The sequence below is a fragment of the Tachypleus tridentatus genome, chromosome 10, assembly GCF_004210375.1.
Source record: "Tachypleus tridentatus isolate NWPU-2018 chromosome 10, ASM421037v1, whole genome shotgun sequence".
NCBI lineage: Eukaryota > Metazoa > Arthropoda > Merostomata > Xiphosura > Limulidae > Tachypleus > Tachypleus tridentatus.
Genome location: NC_134834.1, coordinates 181,681,732 through 181,698,423, shown reverse-complemented (window position 1 = coordinate 181,698,423; position 16,692 = coordinate 181,681,732). Strand labels below are relative to the sequence as shown.

The 16,692-nt window shown below is 35.4% G+C and overlaps 1 protein-coding gene across 13 annotated transcripts in view; it reads right to left on the bottom strand.

The window, feature by feature from the left end:
• LOC143231066 (protein Fe65 homolog) overlaps positions 1-16,692 on the bottom strand; it is a 96,385-nt gene that overhangs the window by 44,548 nt on the left and 35,145 nt on the right. For 7 of the 13 annotated variants that reach the window (XM_076465579.1, XM_076465578.1, XM_076465585.1 and 4 more), the window contains one exon: positions 3,485-3,541. In XM_076465579.1, the coding sequence (XP_076321694.1) occupies positions 3,485-3,506 (22 nt within the window). In that variant the 5' untranslated portion in view covers positions 3,507-3,541. Of the gene's footprint in view, positions 1-1,410; positions 1,587-3,484; positions 3,542-10,998; positions 11,326-16,692 lie in introns of those variants that run through there. The other 6 variants (XM_076465580.1, XM_076465589.1, XM_076465583.1 and 3 more) reach the window with 4 other exon arrangements.

The window sequence follows — 16,692 nt, the reverse complement described above, 5'->3', positions numbered from 1 at the left end:
TGTAGCTTTGCGTTTAGCAAAAAACAAAACAAAACAACTTCATCAAACAACAGTGCAAATCATTAAATTTCAAGCCACGCACGAGAAGCCTTCCAACGAATTTGACTAATGGTGCCACCTAGTGATTAAAAGTTTTTCCATGTGTGTATATTATAGTTAAATATTTGTTTCAAAAAACTGTGCGAAACATTTCTAATCTTCAATTATATAAAGATGCTCGTGAAAAGTTTTGAAGGGTAAAACCTTCAAACTAAGCAGATTATTTCATTCGCTGTTGAGGATAATAAACTGTAAATAAAAACACGACTTGCATATTTTGAATGACAAAGAAAACATCAGTGGTATTACCTTTTACTCATTCTGTACTGGATATTATTACGTGTTTAGAGCTCAGTTAAATGTTATATTACTTTACTACAATTTTAACCAATGCATTTTTAGTGCTCCTCAAGAATTTTAATAAACAAAAATTCATTTTTAACAATTAGGCTTGGTTATATTAAAGGAGTTTGGTGACGTTGAAACCACATGAACTATGGTAATATAAGAGTGAAGTTTTCAGAAAATCTAACAGATAGTTTAAAGGACAATCTAGACAGATCCAAGGAAGCAGCCTTCCAATGAAGTAAAATAAGAAAGTTGGATGACACACTCACAGGTCTAGCGATAACAAATCAGGAATAATTAAGTCTAACCCTATTATAACTGTTAAACAAATGAACTTCGTTAACATCTATAAACAATATACAAGTGTTAGCTGGTGGAATAAAATAAGTTAATATTGTTTGCATTGTGGGAATATTGCACAGAAAAGGAACTTTTATTTATAGTTAAGCACAGAGCTACATAAAGGGCTCTCTGCCCACCACAGGCATCGAAACCTGGTTTTTAGCCATATAAGTCCGCAGACCTACAAAAATTAATTGTGTTACACTTCTGGCTACATTCAATAAACAAAGATGCAACGGGTCGATTATATGAGGTCGTGCGGAACTTTCACAAACTTAAAAAAAAAAAAAATAGCGAGACAAACAGATCTATGGCGTCACACAGAGGACACAAGAGGGTTTTTTTGTGATATTGAAACTGGCTCAACAGTTCGAACACTTTAAAAGAGCGCATCCTTTTTCGTTAGAAGCAGAAAAAGTAAACCCTAAAGGGGGAGGGAAGGAGCTGAACCTTCTAAAAAAATTTTGGGTCGATTTATGTATATTATACTTGCTTCAGTTTAACTTTTGGATAGATATAGTGATAGGTAGTTATAGACAGCAATAATTAGCTTAAGTTGCACGATATTAAATCGTATGTATTTACCATATTTCTAGATATTCTAATATGTACACTAAACCTTAGAAACAAAATAAGAAAGAAAAAGTCATTTCCTTTATTAATCACATCTGTTTTACTCACCCAAACTCACCATAATCCATTACACGTTTATTCTCGTTCTAACCGTGGTGTAATTGTCTCTAACTTGTTGAAATTTTACTTAGTATGAAACAAGATTGAGCACTTCAAATATTAATCAAACGATTCGCTCCTATTCATCTAACAAACTGTCTTCCGTTAGCATCAGCCACGCTCTGTCTCCTTTTCACACCCCCTTCCCTCCCATGATCATGTGCCTCATCCGAGCCAATAGAAACACGTTCCTTATACATCACGTACGTCTGACGCAAGCACAGACTCGAAACGGCAGCGTCGTGAAAAACTGAGAACTGCAGAAAAAAACCCCAACAAAAAACGTTTCATTTTTACCAAAAACCAACGACGTCATCGAATGCATTTTGCCCTCCAAAAAAGTCCGAGATTGTTAAATGCGATCAATAGCTGAAGCCTTTGTATTGTTTAATATCTTAATAATTCCACAAGCCTGATGGGTAACATCATAACTTAATGAAGCCACAAGTCTGATGGGTAACATCATACCTTAAGGAAGCCACAAGCCTGATGGGTAACATCATATCTTAATGAAGCCACAAGTCTGATGGGTGACATCATATCTTAATGAAGCCACAAGCCTGATGGATAAACATCATATCTTAATAAAATCACAATACAATCTTGATGGGTGTGAATATAAAGCTTAGAAACAAGAGTTTATAAAAGATCTGAACCAATGTTTGACTTATCAAATATTTTAATATACTCTTCCGATTAGAATTTTTTTAATAATATGCACAAAAAATTTAACGATATCACATGGTTTTTTTTAATATACTTTAGCTCTCTTAATAATAACTTCTTTCTTTAAATATAACATCAAAGATAATTTTGAGTAACAAACATTCGAAGTTAGATAATTTAAACTCAAACTTATTACTTATATTCAATTCATTCGTTTCGATTGGAGTTATTTTTATAATGATGCGTTTTTTTCACGATCACGATAAACAAAGTTGAATTATATTCACAATTAAAGGGCCAAAAATTCGTAAATCGCAAACTAATGCAAAACAGCGTTTGTTCAAAACTACGAAAACAAAATATAAATAGTTATTTACTACTAATCAAAAATCAAACAAATTTGTACATAAAATCTTTATCTTACACGAAATTTGTTTCTCAAATGATCAGGCCCGGCATGGCCAAGTGGGTTGAGGTGTTGGACTCGTAAACTGAAGGTCGCGGGTTCTAATCCCCGTCACACCAAACATGTTCGCCCTCCCAGCCGTGGGGGCGTTATAATGTGACGGTCAATCCCACTATTCGTTGGTAAAAGAGTAGCCCAAGAGTTGGTGGTTGGTGGTGATGACTAGCTGCCTTCCTTCTAGTCTTACACTGCTAAATTAGGGACGGTTAGCACAGATAGCCCTCGAGTAGCTTTGTACGAAATTCAAAAACAAACAAACAATTCTCAAATCATTATGTTAGTTATATTTTATTCGATTTTTAGTTTATCATCTTGTAAGCGTCCTTACCAACGTCGGGCCCCGCACAGCCAGGTGGTTAAGGCACTCGACGCATAATCCGATGGGCGCGGGTTCGAATCCCCGTCACACCAAACACGCTCGCCCTTTCAGCTATGGGGGCGTTATAATGTTACGGTCAATCCCACTATTAGTTGGTAAAAGAATAGCCCAAGAGTTGGCGGTGGGTGAAGATGACTAGCTTCCTTCCCTCTCGTCTTAAACTGCTAAATTAGAGACGGTTATCGCAGAGAGCACTCGTGTATCCTAACCATGATACATTTGAAATAGGTAAGATTTGGTTATTGCAGGTATACGACAGGATGTGCAGTTGAACAAGCGGAAAATTCAGTTCTTGTTTTGTCAACTACAAGCGAAAATCTTAGAGAAAAAAAGAAACACAAGTTAAACTAATACGCAACGATTGAAGGCAGAAAAGTCCTAAAAATAACTATTAACCAATCTTGAGATAGATACGTACATTTGAGTCTGTATATTCAACTAGTGTAGCCCTTTTATATAGACGTAATTTTATATTCCTAAAACTATATTTTTTTAAATAAAAGGATACTTACTGACAACCAGTATGTTTTCCATTGTGACGTCAATCAGCCTTCAGGAGGTCATAATATCTAAAAGAAAAATTAATAATAATAAAAAAACAATGGTAATGAATTACCCCAAGAAAAACTGTTGTACAGTTTGTGAAAAGTTTTTCTAAGGTTGTGGCCAAATATCGAATATTTTATTTCTGTACAATTTTGAGCAAATCTTGAATGTCTCACGTCCTGAAATAATGTAACGACCGTAAGTAAAAAAACACTTTGTTTCATATCCATACTTGTTGGATGGGATACGGTTATTATTAAACTTCCGATGGCAAAGTTCAAATACATTCGGATGGAGAAGTGATCAAATTCTCGTGAATTTACTATATTTTAATTGTCTTGTAATTATTTGGAAGTTTTTAATAAACAAATTTCTTTCTCAGCTTATCTGACTCTCAGCAACAGCGAAATATTGCAAACTCAACAGAGTTTTTTTTTTTTAATTTATCACATTAAATAAAACAAAAAATAAACGTCTAGGGTGATCTATAGGTTCTCACTCACAAAACCTTTCACCCCTAAAGTGACTCAGCGGTGAGATTGAAGATTTAGAACGCTAAAATTCGGAGTTCGATCCTTGTAGTATGCTCGGTGCAGATAGTCCGTTGTGCAGCTTAAGTTCCATCTTAAGGAAGAGCAAACAAAAAATCCACTTACGAAACTCATCTCTATGGAGAATATGTCACACAATGAGAAACATTCATCTCAGGGACCAGTTTGGTCCATTAATATAAAAACAACCACAATATAAGTTCAGCAGAAGTTCAATAAACATTAAAATATTTCATAATGTCCATTTTTTCCCCATACAATATGTTTTCAGAAAAAAATATATTACTTTGTCGAATAAAGTCATCTTGAGGGTTGTAGCAGTATGACGTATTAAGAATCCACCTCGTTCTTAATGTGCATTTAGGTTAGTTCTTTTCTCCATTGAACAGAGTTATCGATCTGTGGATAGTCAAAATATTGAGTTCAGTCGTTCAAGAATTTTGAACTCGCTTTGAAAATTTTGATTTTATACCACGGCTTTCCCTCCGTGGACTGTAATTGTTGTCAATCTACTAGAATGTGAAAATCCATTACGGATTCAGCATGTTATGATTTTGTTTGTTTTGAATTTCGCGCAAAGCTACATGAGGGCTATCTGCGCTAGCCGTCCTTAATTTAGCAGTGTAAGACTAGATGGAAGGTAGTTAGTCATCACCACCCACCGTTAACTCTTGGGCTACTCTTTTACCAACGAATAGTGGGATTGATAGTTACATTATAACGTACCCACGGCTGAAAGGGCGAGCATGTTTGGTGTGACAGGGATTCAAACCCGCGATCCTCAGATTACGAGTTGAGTGTCTTAACCACCTTGTCATGCAGAGACACGTGTTATGAGTAGTTTAAATTGGACTTATCTGGTATCTTCAGAAACGGTGGTTTTCTTCTTCATATTAGTGTAGTCTTTCTGGACATCAGTGGGTAATATCCAATGGTCATTGAGTTGCCACTCCAGTTGACCGACGTATACCATTCTCATTTGTCTATTTACAGTTTCTTGACAATTTAATTTCAGTTTCAGGTTAATACAAATCTTATTAACAGTGAACTCACTACAGAAACTCAAAATATGTGTGTGGTTAAAAAATAAACAAGATTTGAAATGAAATTAATGCGTTTAGAAACATTATTTATAGTTAATGAAAGTTTCTATGTGGTGAATATTAATAAGTAATAACCTGACATTTTCTTTTGATAATTAACATTACATCATAGCTCTAAATATCACCAATGACAACCTAGATTTTCTAAATACAAAACTCAATCTATCTATTTCTGTTTCAATGTAATACAACTGAACTTCTGAATTTGGTTTGTTTTGCCTCCCAAGGTTTGAACGGATAAATTAGAGGGAAGACAGCTAGTTAGCAGCATCACTTACAACTTTTGAGGCTATTCTAATCGAATAATAGGATTTAACCTTTAATTTTATAACGCACTTATGGTTTCAAAGCACTGAAGGCGTTTTTGTGGAAATGAGTTGCGAGCCACGGACTTTAAGGCTTACAGTTCTCTAGCTCTAAATTACATACTACGGCCAGCTCTAAAGTTTATATCTAACTCCATAAAAGTTTCTTGTTTAAAATAATCTATTCCTCTTCCAACATAACAACAAAGAAATCTGACGTGTATATCATCACAGATGGCGTGTATAATTTTTGGGTAGGTCATATTTATAAAATGTCAGATTTTCAACACATGTATATATTATAATGTCGAGTCCACTAACACACTTACTTGTAACATGATTAATCATCAAATCAATCTCTAGAAACTATTAAGAAAAACCTTCAAAACATATTTAAACAGTTTTTTGTACATTTTACAAAATTATATTTTTGGAGAATTTTTACACATGTCCTTTAAAGCCAGGCAATTATCAACGGGGAAACCAGGTACCACAGCTATACAAAAAACTACATTGGAAAACCATTACCGTAAAACAAGCCCGATGGGTTGGTAACAGGGTGACTAACTGAAGATTTGAAACTCATGTTAGTTTTACATCTTAGTTACCTAAGTAATTTTTCATCTTCCTAATTACCTCCAGACAAAAGGGAACAGAAAAACAACTTAGAATAATGTATTCTACTGGGCTCCTGATAGTCACTACATTTCTTTTAAAAAATGATAGAAAATTGTTCTATAAAAGTATTAAGTTTGTCTCCTCAAATGAAAGAAAAGAAGATTCCACGTAAAAAGTTTGGATTTAAAACTTTTTTAATATTCTACTTTGTAAGAATAAGATTACAATGAACGTTATGTCCTTCCCGATGTTCAATATAATTAGAAAGTGAAGGAAGCTTTCACACACACACACACAAAGTAAACTTGAAATACATTCCTGTTCTTAGGAATTCATTACAAAATTGCAGTTGTGTACCCTTGACAACTGTCTTGTTTTTTCTAGTTCGAAAGTTTTGGCATTAGAGTAATTAGTTTCTCTTTCTGTTCATTAAATTCATTCCCTCCAAAGAGAAAGTGGAGTCACTTTACAACTCCGATTGTTTAAACTACACATGTAGTTTAGAATAATACAATAACGCTGGAAGATGTGTGGTAAACAGTTTATGTCTCTATTTAATCAGGATGTGTTAGTTAAAAGCTGGAGGATAACCTGATACAAAACAAACAGTAATTTGAAAGATATGTTGACAAAGAAACGACGAACTGTCCAGTTTAGTAGTTATCATCTCAGAAAAGAAAGGGGAAAAAAACATAACAGAATTTAGAAACGGAGAAGTAAAAAAAGAAAAATGACGAAGCCTAGGTTACTTTCTTGCTTCAGTACAAAGCTGTACAGTGGGATATTTGCACTACGTCTGTTGCGGGGAACGAGCCCTGAATTTTATCACTAAGCCATCGAGATATCTGTAGAACAGAGCGTGTTATATAAAACGTCAAAGATTACATTAAACTCATTATGGGTGACAGACTTCACTGCTTCTTTCTCTATATATACCTTTTCGGAAATTTAAAGCCTGTGTCTATATCTATTAAAGTACTATATGCAATGCCCAGGTAAGCTGAAATGTTTTACGAAATGGAGTATTTTTGTTATTGATAGAAAAGCTATGACTGTTGACACATTTCCGAATAATTCGTTTTGGTTTGTCTCATACATTGAAATATAAAGTTTTTTTTTGAGAACGAATGAGATAAACGGCGTTTTAACGACTGAACTAACGCATCATGTGATTCTGTACTGCGATCAGTTTTTATCAGAAGAGTAAACAAGAGATTTAATACAGTTGCGTGTTTAGTACCACGTGTTTGCAACGAGCTTACATTCTGTAAGTGATGATTCAAGTACACGTTATGGAAAATAAAAATAAATTTCAATCTCTCCAGCCAATCTCAATGGAATCTCATCAGATGTCCTTTGAAATCGATTATTAAGTTGAAAAACGTTATGTGTTTTTAAGTACATCATTAAGATCTTTAATTATCAGGAGTAAGTGATGACCAGTGCGATTTGGAAAGACATTTAACATCGGGATTATTTTGGCGAGAAAAATCTGTTCATTTTAAATTTTCTTTTTAAGTTTCTGGGATAAAAGTGTCTTTTAAGTAAGGCAACACCGACAAGTATTGTTTCCGTAACATATTTCCTTTGTTCTCGGGTCTAGACTGTGAGGGATATTATGTTTGATTTGTGGAGGAAAGAAGTTCCAATGCTAGAAGCACTGTTCCGCTTTGGAACCGCAATTTTCCATAGTTAAATAAACGAGGAAATGAAATGATTTGGAGTGTGTCTGAGGCTTAATTTGATAAATTATGAATGAAACGCGCAAGTCATCAGTGAATGTCTGTTCAAAGAAAATATACGTCAACAGAAGAGCGTTTCCAGAGGTTTGGCTGGTCGTGGTGACTGTCAAACGTTTCGTTTTGTCATGCGCTCATTTTTTACATAACCTCAAACGTTTTAGCCAACAAACAACAGAACGTTAACAGAAGAACTCTGGATTTTCTCATTTTTGCCGGTTTTTGACAATGTTTTTACTATTATAGGTGGCGTTGTATTTCTTGCTTAAGCTTTCTTTTTTCAAGTTAATTTCATTCTCTTTACTTTTAGGCCCGGAAATTAAGACGCTCGACTCCTACTCTTATGGTCGCGGTTTCGAAACCCCATCACACCAAACATGCTCACCCTTTTAGCCGTGTGTGTGTGTGTGGGAGGGGGATTATAATGTTACGGTCAATCCAACTATTCGTTGATAAAAGAGTAGCCTAAAAGTTTTATACTTCTAAATCAGAGATGGCTTGCGTAGACAGTCTTTGTGTGGCTGTATGCGATATTCAAAACAGACAAAGGCACTCTACTTTTTTTCCACACTTTTTGGTTTTGTGGCGACACTCACTCATCCTGAACATGTGTCATACAGGACATATACGAAACTACCTTATTGGTCAGCTTGTGTCATGACCACCATGACTAACGTTTCCTGTTTACGAAGTCTGACACATAATATAATCACTTTTCTTCTGATGAACAGTGGACTACTATAAGAAAATGTTTGCACCTTATTCTGATTCACGTAATTCTTTATATCAGTAAGAAACCCAACAAATAAAATATTTGTGTGCAGTGGTGACAAACAACCAACACTATATTTATGTTTAAATTTGAATAAAAGGAATCCACCTTACAGAGATAAAAGTTAGAAGACCTGAGGATGACACAATTTTGTAGAAACGTCGTACGTTTATGACAAAAAGTTCTGAGGATGACGTAATTTTGTCGAAACGTCGTACGTTTATGACAAAAAGTTCTGAGGATGACATAATTTTGTAGAAACGTCGTACGTTTATGACAAAACATAATTTTGTAGAAACGTTCTGAGGATGACATAATTTTGTAGAAACGTCGTACGTTTATGACAAAAAGTTCTGAGGATGACATAATTTTGTAGAAACGTCGTACGTTTATGACAAAAAGTTCTGAGGATGACATAATTTTGTAGAAACGTCGTACGTTTATGACAAAAAGTTCTGAGGATGACATAATTCTGAGGATGACATAATTTTGTAGAAACGTCGTACGTTTATGACAAAAGTTCTGAGGATGACATAATTTTGTAATTTTGTAGAAACGTCGTACGTTTATGACAAAAAAAGTTCTGAGGATGACATAATTTTGTAGAAACGTTCTGAGGATGACATAATTTTGTAGAAACGTCGTACGTTTATGACAAAAAGTTCTTCATTATCCAGTCAAGCCGTCACTAAACATTTATGTTTGTTGTTGTTTTCAATTAAGCACACAGATACACAATGGGCTATCTGTGCTCTGTCCACCACGGGTATCGAGCCGTGGTTTGTAGCGTTGTAAGTCCGCAGACATACTGCTGAGCCACTGATGGTCATTTATGTTTGTTGAAAATCCATTGTTGTAATTTTAGTAAAGGTTATATAACTAACAGCTATAGAAATTGATGTGCGAAAGTTAATGGTCTATTTAAAACCCGTGGTATGCCTAATTGGCTCTTAAATGCTTGGAGTAAACTCCATTTTATTTACATGTACGTGTAAGAAAGAAACAAATATTCCAGTAATATTGTTGTGAGCCATTTAAATTTATATTGCCAGCAATGGTCAACTTTAACTTTCACCTATAAAATATTCATCATATTTTTCGACTCGTAATCTGAGGGTCGTGGGTTCGAATCCCTGTCGCACCAGACACTCTTGCCCTTTCAGCCGTCAAACCAACTATTCATTGGTAAAAATATAGCCCAAGAGTTGGCGGTGGGTGGTGATGACTAGCTGCCTTCCCTCTAGTCTTACACTGTTAAATTAGGGACGACTACTCGCAAATAATCCTCGTGTAGCTTTGCGCGAAATTAAAAAGCAAACAAAGAAACAATTCATCATATTTTTATGATAATTAAAAGTTCAATGTATGTATGTATGTGTTCTTATAGCAAAGTCCCATTGGGTAATCTGCTGAGCCCACCGAGAGGGATCGAACCCTTGATTTTAGCGTTGTAAATCTAGACTTACCGCTGTACCAGCGGGGAGGGCACAAAGTTCAAAAATCAAGATACAGCTGCACATCGTGTCACGTTTGCATATATTTCTTTAAATATTTTGTGCAATATTTCAATAAATGTAAAAAAAAAATGAACGACAGAACGATAAACTGAAACTTTAGCGTTGTCATGGCAAATATAATGTTGACGGTTGCTATGGCAAAAATAATATTATTTGTTGTCATGGCAAACGCCGTGTCAATTCTCTGATCTCTTTTCATACATTATATATATAAAAAAGTGCATGCCATAACGAGTGATGAATGAATGCGTTACTACAAATGATTGAGCTGCTTGTTTGCTTGGGATGAAGCACAAGGCCACATGATGGGCTCTCTGTGCTCTGCTAGCCACGCTTGTCGAAACCCGGTTTCTAGCAGTGGGAGTCCGCAGACGTACCGCTTTGCCAATGAGGATGGTGGCACAAATAAATGAATACGTTAGTACAGAGATAACAAGTTATAAGTGTTTCAATCATCCTGCGTGAATTATTATTACAATACGTATATTGTTATAAAATAAATAATTATTTTTGAAGCAGTTTAGTTATATTTCTGAGGTTTATGCGTCGTTTAGCTGTAAATTTTGCGTAATTTTAAAACATTAATCTCGTCACAATATAGGAGAGACAATCTCGGCTTTACACTCAATACAAATGTATTATGTTAATTTTTGTCCACTTCTTTCACTCTCTTATCAGACGTCACGAGTTTAAATTATTTTACCCTAACTTGAATATCAGTAGTAATACCAATCCAACAATCAGAAAAGAAACAATCATACATGTCAACAGCTTATATTCATCTGAGAGCAAAAACAAAATCCAGAAGAAAAACTAATTCCCATAATAAGTACTCAGACCAAATACGAATTATTCAAATGAAATTCAATACTTACTTCACTCAAACCTTAAAGACAAATCGAAAAAAAAAAGTTCTTCAAAGTGTGCACACGACGGCAGAAGGTGTTGCCACGCCCAGACATTAGGCAGATATATTAACTTCATAGATGGCTTTATAAGACCTTGAAATACAAAATATTTTCATTCTTTCTTTCCTTTAACTAGAGATTTCCTAATCACGCACGAATATCAAATACTCTCTCGTATATTTGTCTGAGGTTAAAATCTCTTTTCACTCATCATCTTCAACGTTTTAGTCCACGACAGCAGTCTCACCCTCTTTATTACCTAGTGGAAAGTCCCGTTGCTGTGACACGAGGCTTCGCTAAGACTGTAGAGACAAGACCAGAAATCAATTCTGGGAGCTGAAAACTGGCCGTTTCTCTGGGTTGTTGTTTTTGATCTGTAGCAGCACTGTTACAGAGCGGAAACGAACAGCGCACCTACAATGCTAATCGTTCTGTTACGTCTGTGCTCTTTCAAGTAAAACAACATAATACCTAGTCCATAGGCAGTTCTTATAATAAGTTATAATACTGTACCGTAAATGGACAATTTAATGAAATATATATATTTTTTTAGATTTTTATCTACGATATTACACGCGCAAATCGTTTATCAATAGAAACAGCTACTAACTGCATTTACTATAACTTATTTGATGATTCCTGGTTCTCTTATCTATCACGAAAATAAACTTTGAATGACATAATTCCAACCAGGGGCGTAGATTTTTTACACCTGATGAGGGGGGTGGGTGATTTTTGCAACCACTTATGTGGACTGTTCAATTTGCAAATTGGTAATCTCTGATTACGTGAACCTGAAAGCTGTAAACATGCAGTCACAGAGTAATCTTGTTGCCACGATACTTTAATGTATACTTAGGCCTACTGACTGATACTTACGAACTATCGCTTAGATCGAAAAGCTTAGAAGCACGCCTATATTAAAGATGTACATTTCGGCTACTGAAAAAGCCTACATCTAGGCCTAATTATGTAATTCGATTGGTAAGAACACGAGAATCACAAGAACAAACACACAATTTGTAGGCCTGTGATGCAATAAAACAATTCAACAGACCAAACTGTAGGGGGGATGACTGTATGCACCATACCCCCCAGCTAAAATGAAGGGGGATGTATCCCCCATCCCCCCCAGGATCTACGCCCCTGATTCCGACAACACTTTCAGTGAATTTAACTTTTTATTTACGTCTACCACAGTAAACACACAGTGACAACTTCGAAGTAACTTTTAATCTACAAGTTTATTATATTTCTCTAAGTTTCAACGCATGACCTAATTAAACTCGAAGATTTTCACAAGAACCAAAACTAAATACTTAAAACAATAAACCCTCCCGAAAAATTTTCAACTTGTCACACAGATCTTAGTAATCCCATTAAACAATTCAAAATGAGCAGTACAAAGCCACAAGAAGGGTTATCAGCATTCTGCCCATCCCGGGGAATCGAACCTCGGATTTTATCAGTGTGAGGCCGCATTTACCTCTCATCCATCACGGGACTCAAACTGTACCAAAAAAGGACCTACTTTTTACGTTTGTATAATTTACAAACACACACACACATATATATATGTATATGTATATATATATTACATATAAAATGTGCAAGTCTGGTTTTGAGGGCGATCCAGAATCAACACCTGGTAGTAGAATAAATAATTGTAAATACTCTACAACCACAAGAGGAATACCCTTATAAATCTGTAGGAAACGTTCTTGTAATATAAATACATAGCCATTTTAACAAGCTTGTTTGAACTACAGAACAGTCAATCTTTTTTATCGTAATTTCGCTTTACTCCCGCGGTAAACGCTGACAGAGACGCGGTTGGTACTGACAGCCATTGGATATTTATGAATATTAGTGCGAAAACCTAACATACCATGAACATGCAACTCTGAGTGCACACATCGCAAAGTTGGAGTTGCTTTCAACGGTCACGAAAAACTTTTATTTTGATAAAAGAAAATATTTAAATGTCTTTGAGCAAAATCATTCCCTGAAATTGGAATTCGTCGAGTTTTACTCATTCCCAATAATCTTAGCTACAGTAAACACTCGGTTAACCTTTAACAATCACACGAAGCGCGGGTACCGGGATTGTTTGTTTTGTGTTTTTGAATTTCATGCAAAGCTACTCGAGGGTTATCTGCGCTGGCCGTTCCTAATTTAGCAGTGTAAGACTAGAGGGAAGGCAGCTAGTCATCACCACCCACCACCAACTCTTTGGCTACTCTTTTACCAACGAATAGTGGGATTAACCGTCACAGTATAACGGCCCCACGGCTGGTAGGGCGAACATGTTTGATGCGACCGGGATTCGACCCTCGGATTACGAGTCGAACACCTTAATACGCTTGGCCATGCTGGGCCTGAGGGAACCGGAAACGCTTCGTTTTTAAGTCACTTTTTGTCATGAACGAAATTCCATATAGGCTTAGGTTTATAGAATGACAACACGAGAAACACATCCTATATTGTTCGAAAATATTTTGGAAATGTATAAAAGTATTACAGTCCAGAAGGTAAAATTATATTAAAAATACAATATGTTTAAAGCAAGTTATACCAGTCATAGGGGCCCGGCATGGCCAAGCGTGTCAAGGCGTTCGACTTGTAATCCGAGGATCGCGGGTTCGAATCACGGTCGCATCAAACATGCTCGCCCTCCCAGCCGTGGGGGTGTTATACTGTGACGGTCAATCCCACTATTCGTTGGTAAAAGAGTAGCCCAAGAGTTGGTGGTGGGTGGTGATGACTAGCTGCCTTCCCTCTAGTCTTACACTGTTAAATTAGGGACGACTAAGCGCAGATAGCCCTCGATTAGCTTTGCGCGAAATTCCAAACAAACCAGTCTTCGGTGTTATTACCTTTGAACAAAAACAAAAAAATACGTTAAAAAACAATAAGGTTGGGATAAATGAGTCAGCCATTGAATGAAATGGCATATAAATAAGAGAGAATCCTCAACAGCCGCGGCATTTGAAATTCTTTTAGGCAGAATTAGAGTAAATTAATTTACGAGACCTGGGGCGTAATTAAATAGTAATCAAAAGTGTTTGTTCTCTTGAGTTCAAAAGTGTAATTATACCTCAAATCGGTCAAAAGCTTTCAGTTAAAGTTTTGTACTTGAAGAAAACAACACAAGCCGTTCTTTTATGTTTGAAATCCTCGCTTTAGGCCCTTGAGCCATCAGTTTTAACCTGGTAAATATGGATAGAAATCAACGTTAAAATTATGAAAACAGTATTCATAAAAAATATTATCCGTACTACGGTTTTCCAAACCCTATTTCAGGCTAATGTCTACCAACGGAATTTTGTTTCGTACCGGTGTGGTAGGAAAAACAGACTGCTAAAGATATAATTGATTTTAAAAAAACGTATAGCATAAATTTTGGTTTGTAAGTTAGCTATTAAGAGCAAAGTTACACAAAGGGTTATCTACGTTCTGTCCACTGGAGGCAGCGAAACTAGACTTTTAGCGTTTCACGCCGTCAGACTTAACCCGAGCCATCGACGGTTATATCTTTTGGTAAAGATTCCAGTTATAACACTCATTAAACCTGATGCGTACTGTGATAAACAAACAATTTACCTTATAGAGGAGTAGACATGATAATACGGATATTTCGCTACTCTTATATCCATACAGATGGACATTTCGATACTCATGCGTTTGCCTTTACCATAACTTTAATATTTGCTCAAAATAATTATTTTCATGAACGTTAACTTTTCAAACTGCTCACAAAGCAATAAATCTCATCAGAACAACATATATCAAACTTTAATTTGGAGGGTTTGAAGCGACAAAAATGTAAATTAAAAGTGTAATAATGTTCAGTTGACATCACCATAGGTCTTCTGACCCGTAAAGCATGTTCGTCATCACTCAAATAAAACAAAATCACCCTGGTATTTTAATATTTATAAAAATCCTTGAGTGTCATGTAAGAATAGATCCTTGACTCTCCTACTAAAGATTATTAAAAATCGTCTTTGCAAATTTAACGTAAAGAATCGTACGATAGGAAAGCTGGTGATTCTCATGTCGATATTGGATTTTTGATTCCATTACTTTCCACTAATGGCCGGCAATATAAACTTAACAGTACTTAATGAAGTAAATACTATAAAATAGAAACTAATAAATTTAAAGATTGTATATGTAATTGAGGGGCTTCTACCGTCAACAACAGAATCAGTGCAATAAACTAATATATTGACGGGAATTTTTTTTTGCATTCTAGAGAATTTTTTCTCCCTTTATCGCTATTCGCGAGATATATAAATACAATGTTATGTAAAAACAACAACAACATTCAAAATTTGCATTTCTAAGTGTCACAATTTATTTCCTTTAAATCAATACATTTTGGTAAGCAAAATATTTTACCAAACCAGCATATGTTGCTTTTACTTGGAGATAAATTACGATTTCGAGAAAGACATAATTTTTATTTCTCAGAATAACATGGGTTATTACTGTTTATTAAGAGAAATTATTTGTCAGTAACGTTAACTTATACTATTATGAGATGGAAGATATTAAACCTTCGCACTTTCGCCAGTCTTTAGTAGTGTCTATATGTACTGAACTTAAATAAAACCCTTCAATATCAAAATTGAAAATGTTTGTGATTGCAATTTTAAACATATACATATCGTGTTTGTTTGTTTATTTTCAGATCAAAGCCATATAGGGCTATCTGCTATGTGTCCATCCCACTGAATCGAACCCCGGATTGTAGCGTTGGAGGTTCGTGCACATACTGCTGTCCCACTAGGGGACAAAAATAATGTGAACCTGAGAAACTACTGGATGAATGTGTTTCTGAGAATACTGGTATTATATTTATTTGAGGATTTTCGCACAAAACTGGTGAACCAAATATGAATTGCCAGGCCTCTGGTGGAACCCTTGATTTTTTTTTGTGAACCTAATATGAATTATCTGGTGGCATTTACTGAACTAATATATTTAAGTTCCTATCGCGTGATGTTTCGATTTATAAATACCCCACAGGGCGACATCCTTTAATATTCATTAACTAATGACACCACACTGTGGTGGTTGCACTGGACGCGGAGGGGGAATTTCCTCTCCTACTGGCTGCTTTGAAAGGCCTCTTTTGTTTTTTAGGACTAAGTTCAATATTTTACACTTAGTAATACAAGTGTAAGAAAACACGCAGGTCATATTCTATCTACCAATGATTATATACTTATAACGATTTTGAAGACAAGTATAAAATATTGTCAGATACAACATATAATCCTAGATGTATCACTAGGTAAAATAACAGACTGTGTGTATAATGTCTAGATTACTAACAAAGATGACACTATCCCTAACCAGCACTGTTTCGAGAGAGATGGAAACAAAACTACAGTTAAGTGCAGTTTGAAATCCATCAGTTATGTGTCATAATGCTTAACTTTACAACTACATACCAGTTTTGCATCATAAGATCGAATTGTACTGCATACTGAAACCACTTCTGCACATAAGGTTTTCTTTTACAGTTACTACATTCTGAAATCAGTCACGTATCATAAGGCTTAATTTTACAACTACTGCATACTGAAACCAGTTCTGCATCATAAGATTGAATTGTACTGCATACTGAAACCAGTTCTGCATCGTGAGGCT